We start from the raw sequence: 15,023 nt of genomic DNA on the forward strand, positions 1-15,023 counted from the left end.
TATGCCTACAGATACCAGAACCAGAAGTGCATCACAAGTCTAACTCCAAAATTCACACTTACACTGTGTCATACCCCAACAATTAAACCAGGTGCTCCGGGGCTCATAAAATGGAACACATGATTCTATTCCCGAAGAGTTCAAACTCTGAGAAGACATAACTAGTTTAACAATAAAAAATACCAGAAGCACTTCTTGACCCCTTACTAGTCATTTTTGGATTTTATTATGTACAAAATATAAAGTAACTGGAGGTTTTTAAGCAATCTGATTTATATTGTTATATATTACTCTAGCTGCTAAGCAGAAAATGGACAATAAGGGGAAGCACAGGATCCACATGGGGAGAGAATACCCTCTGCCTGGTCAGTGGCTGTGAATAAACAGAACTGGATTGACTGGAGAGTCATCTTAGAGCAGGACTAAAAGGATTTGCTTATTGATGAATAAGATGTGGGGAGGTAAGTAAAACCAGAATCAAGAACATACTCAAATTTTCCCTTGAGCGGCTAGATGAATGGTGGTAACTTTTCAATTTGTGATGTCTACCATGCATCTAAGTACACAGTTGGCTATACCTCGTTGTAGCTAAGGGAGGCTACCTAGTTTAAGGAAATAGCACGGCACAAAGGAGACCCCAAACATGCCGGATTCAAAGATCACTTTCACCACTTGCTATCTGTGTAACTGGGATATTTGATTCTTAGCCACACAGAACAATGAGGGTCTAATACCTCAATGAAAAGTTGTTACAGTGCCTGCCTAAGCACTGTTACTACTTAAATGACTGGTAAGTTTTGCTGTCTACCTGCTAGGATGGATGACTGTGAATTCATTTTCAGAAGTGTCCTGTAAGATCTTTCACTTGACCGAAATCCACAATTTAATGGCTACTCTGGTATGGTTTTCTGCTGCATTATATAATCAAACTATATATTAAAATCTTGTTCACATTAGTGGAATTAAGAAACAAGACTTTCTGAATATTTTGTATTACCCAGGGCCCTACAATCAGATTTTTCTACTCATAATGACTATTTAGGTTCTAATCCAAACTCCTCACCAATAAAACTTACTGATTATAAAGAAATAACAGGGGCACCTGGGTGGCTCAGCTGGTTGAGTGTCCAACTCTTGATTTCGGCTCAGTAAAGATCTCACGGTTGTGAGATGGAGCCCTGCATCTGGCTCTGCACTGGATGTGGAGCCTGCTTGAGACTCTCTCTCTCTCTCTCTCTCTCTGCTCCTCCCTCCCCCGCCCCTTGGCTGGTGCATGCCCGCACACTCACTCCCTCTCTTAAAAAAAAAACAGCTGTGTATTATTTCTACTTCCTAAATATAAATATCCAACACTAAAAGATACAAAGTATACAGTATTTTTAATAAGGAAAAATGAACAATAACCACCCCAAGATTCACTGAAAATGTGTTCGAGAGTATACAGATGTTATTATATAAGTAGTTGTAGATGTTTTATAGTTATATAAGACCACTATAACTATTCTTTTTTTCTTCCACATTAAAGGAAATTACAATACATGCTCATTACTAGCTTACAAATCAATCGAATCAGTAAGTTTTCAGCAACATTACTGTACCTGCAGCAATCTTTCCATGAAGCACAGATTCCACTGTGACTTCATCTTCCAGGGCCTGAAGACTCACTTCTGGCAAGGGCAGAAGACCACTAGTCACTTTTGCTGTTAAGCCTCGCATACTTTCACTGTAAGTATTTTTAAAAGATAACATTATTATGATATATTTGTACTATAATATACTTGATTATCTCTAGCCAGCACACAAAAGTAAATAAGCTCAAACTAAAATCTGATTATAAAACCCGTTTTATGTGCTTCTGGGTCTGAGGTATTCCCACCTAAAAATATATTTCCCAACAGCTTTAGGAGAGTGTAAATTTATTAAGCCAGATGTCCTAAGGATATACATGATTCCCTAGCTTGTTTGAAAACTGGTTCAATGCAATTTATCTTATGGCCTGACCCACTCTCAAAGAACTCTTCACCCACAAACAGGGAGAACTGATGCATTTTAGAAAAATTACTGCTACAGTAAAAGGGAAGAAAGCCCATAAAAAATGTCCAAACACAGAGTAACCTCCGGAATCACATCTGGGATGTGTCTTTAAATGGATAGAGGAAAAAAAAAATTGAAATTTATCTTTCACTCCAATATATAGCAGATTAAATTCCTGGAATGACTCTCCTATTGTAAACAACCAAAAATGATGGTTAAAAAACTTTTTTGAATGAACTGATAAAGCCAAACATGAAGAGACAGCAGGAATTTTGGAAACCTCTAAGCTGGCTTTGGCCTCAAGGGCTGTTACCAAATCCAGGGGTGGTGACTCTTGATTTTGTCTTGAGACTCTTGAGATCCACAGAGGCAGAAGAAAAAGCTAAGGACTAACAGAGCCAAGGCAAGCTAAGACGGGCCTCCTCCCCATGCCATTCAACTCCATAAGGCTATACCATCAGCATAAAAATCAGTGAAACACCCATTGTGCAGGACAGGGAGCAATAATGCTGCCCATTTTGGCCATGACTGGAAGTGTCTACTTAGAAAAAGAGTATTTCCCTTCATACAAATTGGTGGCCACAATTCAAGCTATGTTATCTGACAACACTCAGGGAAGAATGTTTTATAAATTATTCTCAGGTTGGTTATGCTCCACATAACCCACAGACACCACCAAATATTCTCTGGAATCGCAAAGAGTTCTCAAAGAAAATGACTCACAGTCAAAATAACAAACTGTAACAAGAATACTATGATCAACAGCCAGCAGAATCAATCTATCAAAGATTTCAGATATTGAAAATGATCAGAGAACAGAAAATACGTTTAATATGGTAAATAAATCAAAGATTTAGCTTGCTAATAAGGAAGAAACCTTAAAAATTATAATGAAAAATGGTCAAGTAGATTTTTAAAAAAAATAACAGAACTTCTGGAATGAAAAATAAGTAAAATTTAGAACTCAACGGGGAAAAGACCTCAATGGAGTAATGAGAATTGCAGCATATGCAACAGTATGGACAAATGTCACAGTATAATACTAAATAATAAAAGGAGCAAAAAATACCTGCAGATGCTTAACTGACTGAGCCACCTAGGTGCCCCAAAATTAGCCCTTTTCTAAAGGTCATTCTGGTCTTGTCTGAAAAAGCAAGCCTCAAAAGAATCAAGCTGTTTTCAAATAACTTAGCTGCACCCCAGAACAAAGCTTAAGAATATGTAAGGAATGCAAAAATATTCAGTATTAAAGAAAGTGACAGGGGCGCCTGGGTGGCTCAGTTGGTTAAGTGACTGCCTTCGGCTCGGGTCATGATCCTGGAGTCCCGGGATCGAGTCCCGCATCGGGCTCCCTGCTCGGCAGGGAGTCTGCTTCTCCCTCTGACCCTCCTCCCTCTCATGCTCTCTGTCTCTCATTCCCTCTGTCTCAAATAAATAAATAAAATCTAAAAAAAAAAAAAAAAAGAAAGTGACATTCGTAGTATCTGGCATCCAATCAAAAGTTGCCAGGCATGCACAAGTGAAAAATATGACCCAAAATAAGGGGGAGAAAAAAACAACCATTAAAAACAAACCTAGAAATGACATAGAAGTTTGAATTACTAGATGAGGACATTAAATCAGTTATTCTAGCTATAATCCCTATGTCCAAGAACATAGAGGAAAGCATAGCATGTTAAGAAAAGACACAGAAGACACAAAAAAGACCAAATCAAACTTCTAGAGATGAGAAATACTGAATGGGATTCATAGACACCAGAAGTATTACTGAACCTAAATACCCACAGTAGAAACTATCTAAAACGAAGCACAAAGAAAAAAAAAAGGCTGAGGCAGAAAGGAAAAGACCAGAGCATCAGTGAGCTATGGGACAATATCAAGTGCCCTAATATAGGGCAGCAATCTCCAAAAAAAAAAAAAAAAAAAACAGAAATATTTAAAAACTAATGGCCAAAATTTTCCAAATTTGATGGAACTATAAACCCACAAATCAAAAAGGCCAATAAATCTCAAGCACAAGAAACATGAAGAAACACCACCAAAATACATCATACTTGTGCTCGCTTCAGCAGCACACATGCTAAAATTGGAACAAAATACAGCATATGCAAGGGACAAAGAGAAAATCTTAAAAGTATCATACTGCAAAGAGGAACAAGAATGACAAGAGACTTCTCGTGGAAAACAATGCAAGCCAGAAGACAGTGGAATATATTTTAAGTTATGAAAGAAAAAAAAGGTGTCAACCTAGAATTCTATACCCTGTGAAAATCACTTAAAAATGAAGGCAAAATAACTTTCAGACATACAAGAGCTGAAAAAGATGGTCACCAGCAGATATGCAGTACAAGGAATGTTCAGGAAGAAGAGTATTTTGAACTGAATGAAAATGAAAATATGACATACCAAAATTTGTGTGATACAGCTTAAAGCAGTGCTTAGAGGGAAATTCATAGCACTAAACATCCATAAGATCTCCTATCAGTAACCTAAGCTTCCACCTTAAGAAACTAGAAAAGGAACAAACCCACCATCAACAGAAAAAATAAAAGAACTGAATTTAATGAAACAAAACAGAAAAATCATAGTTAAAAATAATAAAACAAAAAGCTGGTTCTTTAAGAAGACTTAAAAAAAAAAAATCAACATAGTATTTAGAAATAGATCAATGACAGCAAGAGACCAGAGAATTAACTATTCCACTTAAGACAAAAATTACATTTCAAATCGCTATGAAAATGATACCAGATGGAAAATTATGAACTTTTAATAATGTTCTGGGATAATTTAGCCATCCCTGCTGGGAAGAAAAAAAACTCTTCCTCAGTATGATACAGAAATGGGAAATTATAGGGCACCTGGGTGGTTCACTTGGTTAAGCCACTGCCTTCGGCTCAGGTCATGATCCTGGAGTCCCTGGATCGAGTCCCGCATTGGGCTCCCTGCTCAGCAGGGAGTCTGCTTCTCCCTCTGACCCTCCCTCCTCTCATGTGCGCGCTCTCTCTCAAATAAATAAATAATCTAAAAAAAAAAACAAAAAACACAAAAGGAATGGGAAATTATAGATGGATTAAAAATCTGAAAGCATCCCCTACCCCAAAATGAGTGGTGAGGAGAAGGAAGCTATAATCTATGCAGCAACTTCTATGTACTGGGCATTAATTAGACTTTAAATCTTCAGGTAAAACTGACACCATGTCTGTCCTATAGTTTCGGGCACCCTGCCTCATCTTTGTATCCCTGGTACTATCGTTCTGAGAAGCGCAGCATACAACACTGTTTTTTGAGGGGGAAAAAAACCCTGCTTCAATGGCTAACCCCAAAAGATAATGATGTTGAAGGTGAAAACTGACATATGGAAATAAAAAAGCTTTTGGGGCGGGGGGTACTCAATGGTCTAGAAAGAGAAAACTCAAGGGACAAGAATCATGATCTCGGAGGGTGCACAGAGCCATTTGACTTAATCACTAAATTCCAAAATTTAAGAATTTTTAAAGTGTAAAAGAGCAGCCTAATTTGAGGGAAAACCTTAAAGGTAAAATTTATAAATCCAAAATTAATCTAAAACAAAAGGAAGTAAGGGCGTCTGGCTGGCTCAGTCACTAGAACATGCGACTCTTGAGTCTGGAGTCATGAGTTCTAGCCCCACGTCTGGGGTAGAAACCTCCTAAAATAAAAGGAAGTAGAATGTTGTGTGAAACATTTGCTATTTTGAATTTATCAGGGGGTAGAATTTTATTACTACTGTTACGTTATGTCAAAACAAATTCAACAAATGAATATCTGTTGCATTAACCCATCAGAAACAGAACCCAGAGCTGTATGGACTGTGGGGTAAACCACCCTTTTATGTTTTCAAGTGTAGAGGTTCCAAGTATACACTGTATCCACATATTTTTTTTTATTTCTTCTTTAACTTCCTGGCTGACCCATTCATTCTTTAGTAAGATGTTCTTTAACCTCCATGTATTTGTGGTCTCTCCAGTTTTTTTCTTGTGGTTTTCTTCAAGTTTCATAGTGCTGTGATTGGAGAGGTGCCTGGCTGGCTCAGTCGGTGTGCCTCTTGATCTCAGGGTCGTGAGTTTAAACCCCATGTTGGGTGTGGAGCCTACTTTAAAAAAAAAGGGGGGGGGGGAGACAAACAGCATTGTGATGGACAATACCCATGGTATGATCTCAATTTTTTTTTTTTTTAAGAAAGAGAGAGAGAAAGAGAGGGAGAGAGAGAGAGAGCACAAGTGGGGGTTGAGGGGCAGAGGGAAAGGGAGAATCTTAAGCAGGCTCCACGCCCAGTGCAGGGCTTGATCTCAAAACCCTGAGATCAAGACCTGAGCTGAGATCAAAAGTCGGATGCTTAACCGACTGAGCCCGCCAGGCGCCCCTGATTTCAATCTTTTCGTACTTGTTGAGGCATGATTTGTGACCTAGCATGTGATCTATTCTGGAGAAGGTCCCACGCACACTTGAAAAGAATGTGTATTCTGCTGCTTTAGGATGAAATGTTCTGAATATATCTGTTAAGTCCACCTGGTCCAGTGTCATTCAGAGCCATTGTTTCCTTGTTGATTTTCTGCTTTGAAGATCTGTCCATTGCTGTAAGTGGGGTATTAAAGTCCCCTACTATTACTGTATTTTTATCTATTACTGTATTTTTATCATTGAGTTCCTTTATGTTTGTTATGAATTGTTTTAAATATTTGGGTGCTCCCAAGTTGGGGGCATAAATATTGACAATTTTTAGATTTTCTTGTTGGATAGACCCCTTATGATATAGTACCCTTCTTCACCTCTTGTTACAGTCTTTGGTTTAAAATCTAGTTTGTCTGATATAAGGATGGCTAATCCAGCTTTCTTTTGATGTCCATTAGCAATGATAAATGGTTCTCCATCCCCTTGCTTTCAATCTGAAGGTCTCTTTAGGTCTAAAATGAGTCTCTTGCAGGCAGCATATACATGGGTCTTATTTTTTTATCCATTCTGACACCCTATGTCCTTTGGAGAATTTAGTCCATTTACATTCAGAGTAATTATTGATAGATATGAATTTAGTACCACTGTATTACTTGTTAAGTCTGTTTCTGGAGATTTTCTGCTCCTTTCTAGTCTTCGTTGCTTTTGGTCTTTTCCACTCAGAGTCCCCTTTAATATTTCTTGCAGTGGTCACGAACTCCTTTGGTATTTCTTTGGGAAATTCCTTCTCCCTCCTATTCTGAATGACAGCCTTGCTGGATAGAGTGTTCCTGGCTGTCTATTTTTCCCAATCAGTAGGTTGAACATATCAATGCCACTCCCTTCTGGCCTACCAAGTTTTTGTGGCGAGATCTGCTGCTAACTTGATATGTCTCCCCTTGGAAGTTAGAGGCATCTTTTCTCTTGCTGCTTTTAGAACTTTTTCTTGTATCTTGCAAATTTAACTACAATATGCCTTTGCATTGGCCCACTTTTATTGATTCTGATGGGAGTTCTCTGTGCCTCCTGGATTTGGATGTGTTTCCTTCCCCAGATTAGAAAGTTTTTGGCTATAATTTCTTCAAACATCTGCCCCCTTTGCCCTCTCTTCTTCTTCTGAGACTCCTATGATAGGAATGTTATCACGCTTTATAGAGTCACAAGTTCCCTAAGTCTACATTCATGATCTAAAATTTTTCTTTTCCTGTTATTTTCAGCTTCATTATTTTCCATAATTTTATCTTCTATGTCACTTATTCGTTCCTCTGTTTCTTCCATCCTTGTCATTATATCCAGTCAATTTCAAGTCTCAGTTATTGAATTTTTCATTGTGGCCTGAACAGTTTTTAGGTCTTTTATCTCTGTAGTAAAGGACTCCCTGGTGTCTTCTATGCTTTTCTCAAGCCCAGGTAGTATCCTTATGATTGTTCCTTTAAATTCTGGCTCAGGCATAGTACTTCTGTTTCAATTAGATCCATGGCCGTGACCTTTTCTTGTTCTTTCTTTTGGAATCAATTCCTCCATCTTGGCATTCTGTCTAAGTCTCTGTCTTCAGTGTGTTAGGAAGGCCTGTTATGTTTCTTCTTCCCAAGAGTAATGGTTTTATTAAGAGGTCATATACCATCCAGGGCCTGGCACTTCAGGCAGTATCCTGGCGTATGCTGCGTGCACTGTGCTTTCCCTCAGGTTAGTCCTCTGCAGAGTACCTCCTTGCCTGCAGTGGGCAGTGTGTGGCAAGTTTTAACTAGGTGTGCTCTGGTCTGCTTGTTAAAAGAGACCTGATGCCGTTTCCACTGGAGCTGAAGCTCTGCAGCACTGTGGTCAGTAGACATGGTGTATGTGGTTGGGGGCGGGTTGTGCTGGTCTTCTGGGGAAGGGGTCCACTATCCGGTTCTCAGGCACACTTGTGGTCCAACTTCTCTATAAAAGTACTTGTCCTAAATTGATCCATGATTTTCTCTCTGCTAGGCCCAGTCACAAGTCCACAACACAGAGAGACTTCTGAACAGGTATATTCAGGGTGCAGCCATCCATCTCCAAAGCTCTGTCACTTCTGCTCTAGCTGATGCCTTCCACCTCAGACCGGTAATAAGACAGTTTGCAGCCACGTCAACACCATGCCTCCAAGCATGCCCAATAGTTGCTTCTTTATAGCAACCCCAGGTACACAGTGTCCTGTGACCAGTATTTCCACAAAAGGTTAACATTATAACGATGTTAAGTTAGTGCTATCCTTAGAAACTTAAAAATTAAACTTAAAGACTCTAGAACTTTGAATCCTTGAAGCTGCTAACTTCGTTAGTGATCCTGTTTAACCTCTTACATTCCACGGATAATCAGTTTATTAATTCTTAGTCTATTTCTTAATTCATTCAACCAATACTAAATGCTTATCATATGGTAAAATGCTTGATGCACAAAAATGAAATGCTGAAACCATAGCTTCCTCATAAGTGCTCCTCTGTGTTCATCTCCCCATCTCTCCTCTTTATTCAATTGTTTCTTAGGATTAGGATAATAATTATAATTCATTTCTTGGTCCTGCAAGTTAATTAGACTTAGCTTCTACATAACTAAAGGAATTGATCCCTTTAGTTCCACCAGAATTAGAGCAGTGTTTGCAAACTGTTCCTTTTTCAAGAGGAAAAAGAACTTCTCAAAACTCTTAGTGTCTGAGAAACAGCAAGTCGAACAATAATCGCAGGTTCCATCCAGAGTACTAGAAAAAGCACGAACTTCGAATTAAAATGGCTCTAAGTCCAGGTTCTACCACTTACTAGTACATGTAATGTTGTACTTTTCTACTCTGTCTTCGTGTCACACCCAAGCTTCTAGAAAATGTGAATACCCCTAAATTCCCAGTGTGGCCTGGGTAGACCAATCTTTTCCCACTTAATCTTATCTCTGAGCTCACTCCTTTCCACCTTTAGGTTAGCAATCATAAATATTATTTTTGAAACTTGTTACTTGTGTTTGTCTGTCTTCCCCCCTTTAGTATTAATTCCTAAAAAGCAAAAATCATGTCTTGTTCCTGTGAATTCCAGAGTCACAATGCCTTGCAACTAATAGATCCAAAACATGGTAAATTAGGACAGCAAAGATACTACTAACAGGGAACAGAAATAGACATGTTAAACAATAAAATCAATTTTTAAAAACTCAATATTCTTAAAAGTCAACAAGAAAACAAACAACCCAATTAAAAAATGGCCAAAGACCTTAGCAAACACTAAGAGGATACACAGATAGCAAATAAGCACGTGAGAAGAAGCTCCATTTCATATGTCATCAGAGAAATGCATTATCAAAGCAATGAGACACCACTGCACACCTTTTAGAACGGCCCAAATCCGGAACACTGACACCACCAAATGCTGGTGAGGATGTGGAGCAACGGGAACCCTCCTTCACTGCTGGTGGGAATCCAAAATGGTACAGCCACTCTGGAAGATAGTTGGCAGTTTCTTTCAGAACTAAACATATTCTTACCATACAATCCAGCAATCACACTCTTTGGTGTTTACCCAAAGGAGCTGAAAATATGTCCACACAAAAAACGGCACATAGATCTTATCACAGCTTTTCCTCATAACTATTAAAATCTGTGAACAACTAACATGTCCTTCTGTAAGTGAGTGGCTAAATAAATGGTAGAGCGTCTAGGCAATGTAATACTTACTCAACTCTAAAAAGAAATGAGCGAGGGGCCCCTGGCTGGCTCAGACAGTCGAGCATGTGTCTTGATCTCAGGGTCCTGACATTGGGCATAGAGATTACTTAAAACAAACAAACAGAAACTTTAAAGAAATGAACTATTAAGCCATGAAAGAACATGGAGGAATTAGAATTATAACTAAGTGAAAAAAGCCAATTTGAAAAGGTTACATACTGCATGATTCCAACTACATGACAATTCTGGAAAAAGCAAAACTATGGAGACAGTAAGATCAGTGGTTGCCAAGGGTTAGCAGTAAGCAAGGGATGATTAGGCAGAGCACAGAGGATTTCTAGGGCAGTGAAAGTACTCTGATAACACTATAATGGTAGCTATGTATCATTATACATCTGTCCAAACCCACAGAATACACATCACCAAGACTGAACCCTAATGTAAACTATGGACTGTGGTGATAATGATGTGTCCATGTAGGTTCAACATTTGTAACAAATATTCTTCTCTAGTGGGGAATGTTGATAATGGGGGGGAAGCTATGCATGAGTGGGAGCGCGGAAAGTGTATACTAGAGCTCTCTGTACCCACCACTCAACTCTGCCGTGAGCCTAAAATGGCTCTAAAAAATAAAGTCTATTAAAAAGAAAAATCTCAATACTGGCCAGTTTTGGGTCCAACTTATTTTTAAATATATATTGTCTCAGTACTAAGATGCAAAACAAAATTCACAAAACTACTAGGAAAGATTTTATAACACAGAATACCACGAATCAGTTCTGTGGGAAATTACACACATCCTCGAAAGCAGCTGAATTCCACCACAGTAAATAAAACCTCACCTAGTTGTTCAATAACTATATTGTAACAACATTGAACAAACATTTCTACAGAATATTTTGTACGCATTTTTACTTTTTTTGTGACTCTTAAAAAGACTGAGAATTATGATGCACATGTAAGCTGTCAGGGGACTCGGAAACTTCCAGCCTTTTAGTAGCTGCTCTTTCAAACTTAATTCAAACATTTATTAATCTCCAAGTACTTTTAAAACATTGTGCTGGGCAGGGAATGCAAGGGCACGAAGATGACCCACTTTCTGACCTCAAAGAGTTTACCTTCTAGAAGGAGATACGTAATCAAACCCTTAGAATATCAGACACAAATAAATGCTACAACAGTGGTATAAATAATGTGGGATAAAAGGAAATGGAAGAATGACTAGAAAACATGGCATTTAAGCTGAGGAGGATTTGAAATTTCATAACTTGAATAAAGCAGGGATGGCGCTCCAGGCTGAAGGCCATGAGCAAAGGACCACCAAAGTACATCTTCAAGAAAAATGGGCCCAGGCATGGGGAAGATTCTGGAATAGGTAGGCAAAGCATAAATTTGTGAGTAGTTGAGTACGGACAGAAGAGACTTCTCGTGGAGACTGTTGACCTAACCCTAGGAGAATTAGACTTCGTTCTGAACAAAAATTAGGAGGTGCTGAAAATTTTCATGGTCAGCAGGAGAGAAAGGAACAATGTTCTATTTCCTCTTAAATCAAGATGTGTCCATCCCCAAATTGCTACAGAACAATCTTTAAAATAATTTTGGCTGTTTTGCGACCTGGTGACACTTTCATAGGTTACTGAAAAACAGAATAAAAAATTACAGTTATGAAGAGAATGCACACTTCCCATAGCGTTTAACGCACTTGGAGCATCCCTCCAGCATTAACTTGAACTGGGCTTGTCATTCCCTGGTCTCTGACCAAGTCGGTCAAAGCTCACGAAAGGTTCTTAAAATCTACTGACTCTTTAGGATATTTTGAGAATAAACTGAAGCTTAAAGTTTCCAAGAGGTCTATATTTTATCCTAAAGGGTCCAGGTTCTCCCAAATACTTCTCAAACGGCCAATTTGAAAAAAGGTAACAGCGAGCATGGACCTCTTTGGCGCTGAGAACAAACTAACCTTCCCCACAGCCCAGCACTCAACTAGTAACAAAAGTGATCGCCCTCAAATTCCGGGGGGGACCGGGAAGGCGAATTAACAGCCACCCCAAGACGTGCTGACCAATTCGCCGCACTCTCCAATCCCGAGCCCGACCCCTCCCGTGACGCGGACTCACCCGAGCCAGGCCCAGGAGCATGTGGAGCACACGCCGACCGAAGACCGGCTCCACCGCCCAGCGGGCTCGCCCGGCGCCAGGCCGGCCAAGGTCTCCACCGCCCCGGAGCACGGCGCCCAGGGCACGCCGCGGGCCGGGCCGACGGCGCGGAAGGCGGATCCCGCAACGCCTCTCCGCCGCCATGTGCCGCCGGTCGGGGGTTATGTAATCCTCTACCCGGGGGCCCCCCTGAGCGCGCCACCCCCGCCGCCAACCGCGTCCGCCCGCCCGCCCGGCCCCTCGAGCACGGCCGCCGGCCCCCGCCCCCGCGCCGCGCGCCCCGGCCCCCGGTCCCCGGCCCCGCGCGTGGAGGCCCGCGGCCCTGCGGCCCAGGCCGCGCGGACCCGCCCTCGAGCGCCCGCCCGGCCCCTACCGCCTTTCCCCTACCTGCGCAGGGCGGGCGGCTGACCGCCCCGACCGCTGAGTGCAGGGGTCGCAAGGCCGCACGCGAGCTCCTCCCGCGCGGGTCCGTCACAGCATCTCCCGGGAGACACGGCCGCCACAGGCAGGGCGCGCACGCCGCCGCCGCTGCTGCCGCCACACCTCCAGCCTCCGCCCGCGACCTCGCCGGCCGCCGCAGACCCACAGCGCCCGGGGCACCTCCGCCGGCTGCAGGTCGGCGCACAAATCGGCAACTCCGACGCCGCCGCTGCCTGCGCCGCGGTTCCGGGTCCTCCTTCCCACGACTCTGCCTCCCACACTCAGACAGCGCCGAGCCTGCTTTAAGCATTCCCCCGGGCGGACCGACCCAACCTTATAAGCGGGGGAGGGGTGGGGAGGGGCGGGGTGCGGAGGGAGGGCGCGGAGGGAGGGCAGCGGCCGGAAAGGAGATCGCGGCTCGGAGACCTCAGTTCTCGCGAGTCTTTCGGGCCTAGGCGCCGGCTCCGCGGGAATTTTCAAACTCTCGCAGGAGAAGGTGGGGGGAGGGAAGGGAAGCCTGCTTGGCACCGGCGGGTCATTTACATAAAACAGAATCTCGCCGTCTCCAAAGAGCTGCTGGGGCGGGGCTGGGTGAAACTACAAGTCCCGCGATGCTTTTCGCTCCACCCCGCTGTGGCGGCCGGGCGCGCGTATTCGCGCGGAGTCCGGGGTGATAGTCTCTGGCAGTGGCAGCCGGGATCCGCCTGCCTGGCGGTGCCGGAGAATGCCGCCACGTTAGCCTGTAACCTTGTCCACTGGCGGCCATGGGGTGGTCACTGTCCCCGTGGCAGGCGCGTGTGCGCTCGGTGGTTTTCGTTCCCTGCGCTCCGACTCTTCGAGCCCAAGGTGGGCCTACTGGGGAAACGTTTTTCTTCCTCTTACATATTTTTAAATACCCGCGCTTGCTTTCGTGGCCACCGGTGTCACGCCGCCTAGTCGAATCTTTTTCCTAGTTTTACCCCGAATCAGTTCCCATTTTGGTCGCCGTAGGAATTTCTTTAATTTGTTGTTAGTATCTTTGAAGCTAGTCCCAGCACCAAACGCGTTTCAAACAAATAGATGTCAATTATGTCCCTGATAGTAAATACCAAATAAAAGGATTATTAACGTAAGGTAGAGGGAAGATTGTAGCAGGCCGCTTCTGTTTTCAGGAAGGTCTGTCCTTTTCTGTTACCCTCTCCCGTATGTTTTTTTGAGATATGCTACCTTTTAAAATGTAATTTCCTTTTTTCTGTAATTTGTGTTTCTTTATTGACAGCAACATCTAAATGTAACAGCATATTTGCAAAGGTACTGGGCTAAGCTGCGGCAGCAGAGTTAAAAGGGGTTTTGGTTGTTTGTCTTAATTATTTTAAATAGACCGTTTCAAACAGAAATCCCTCTGGCAAATGTGCTGATTTATGTCGTAGCCTTGCTTCCCATCCTACACTTACTTTCTTTGGCACCATTTTATGCTCAATCCATGAGTCCTGAACTTCTTGAGTTCTTAACTTTGGTATCCTGCTCCTAAAGCTGTGTGACATTAGGAAAATCAAGTGACCTCTCTGGGCTTCAGTTAGCTTTAGAGCAAGGGGGACTGGATTAGAGAATTGACTCGTTACACATACGCCTGTTAACTTTTCTCTAAGGGCCTGCTAGTTGTAAAATTCAAAAGTCTATCTCCTCATACTTATTATTACAGATTAATCAACTTTCTAAATCAGATTTTATTCTTTCCTTTCATCATTACCAGCAGAATGGTTTCTGTACGGTTATCTATAATCTGGACCAATCCTACCTGTCCTATTTTATTTCCCTCCGTAGTTCTGAGGATCCTTTCTTCACTCTGATGAGAAAGCAAAAGGCAAACCGAGGGCAAAACATGAGCTGAAACCCCTCACAGACCCGCATCTGATATATATATATCAGATATTCCTCAGGCACTAGTAACTGCCTAAGAACAAGGCAAAGGAAAAATAAATGGTCAACTGATAAAGATCACAGTCATATAGGACTTGAAACTCCACTACAGTTTGTAATGTCTTAATGATTTACAAGAAAAACACAATCTTAATAATAGACCTCCAGGAACCTATAAACTCAGTTTCCTGGAGCCCTAATGTCCCCTTCACCTCCATAGGATAGAAGACCCTATATGATCAGTCACTCCTCACAATCACAGTGCAGGTCTTTTTGCCCACACATCCTGTCCCCGCGCTCTAATAAAAACACCTTTTGCACCAAAAAGGTCTCAGGAATTCTTGACCGTTGTGCTCGATGATCCCACATCAACTATCCTCCAAACATATTTCTGC

General features: G+C 42.1%; 1 protein-coding gene across 8 annotated transcripts in view; it reads right to left on the bottom strand.

Annotated features, from left to right (window-relative positions):
• The window catches only part of AHCTF1 (AT-hook containing transcription factor 1), a 78,030-nt gene extending 64,976 nt beyond the window's left edge, over positions 1-13,054 (bottom strand). For 3 of the 8 annotated variants that reach the window (XR_010412378.1, XR_010412379.1, XM_064594438.1), the window contains exons 1-3: positions 12,697-13,054; positions 9,815-9,926; positions 1,599-1,723 (exon numbers count right to left, since the gene is read on the bottom strand). Coding sequence is in view for 6 of the 8 variants with exons in the window: in XM_064594438.1 (XP_064450508.1) it covers positions 1,599-1,723; positions 9,815-9,926; positions 12,697-13,039 (580 nt within the window). In the remaining 2 variants the exon portion in view is untranslated. Of the gene's footprint in view, positions 1-1,598; positions 1,724-4,892; positions 5,056-5,994; positions 6,146-9,814; positions 9,927-12,270; positions 12,295-12,696 lie in introns of those variants that run through there. The other 5 variants (XM_054508104.2, XM_045877605.3, XM_045877604.3 and 2 more) reach the window with 5 other exon arrangements.
• Positions 13,055-15,023: the final 1,969 nt, after the last annotated feature.

The sequence above is a fragment of the Mirounga angustirostris genome, unplaced genomic scaffold (genome assembly GCF_029215605.1).
Source record: "Mirounga angustirostris isolate CCGP_5_RB_7025 unplaced genomic scaffold, mMirAng1.0.hap1 SCAF_6, whole genome shotgun sequence".
NCBI classification, from domain to species: Eukaryota; Metazoa; Chordata; class Mammalia; order Carnivora; family Phocidae; genus Mirounga; species Mirounga angustirostris.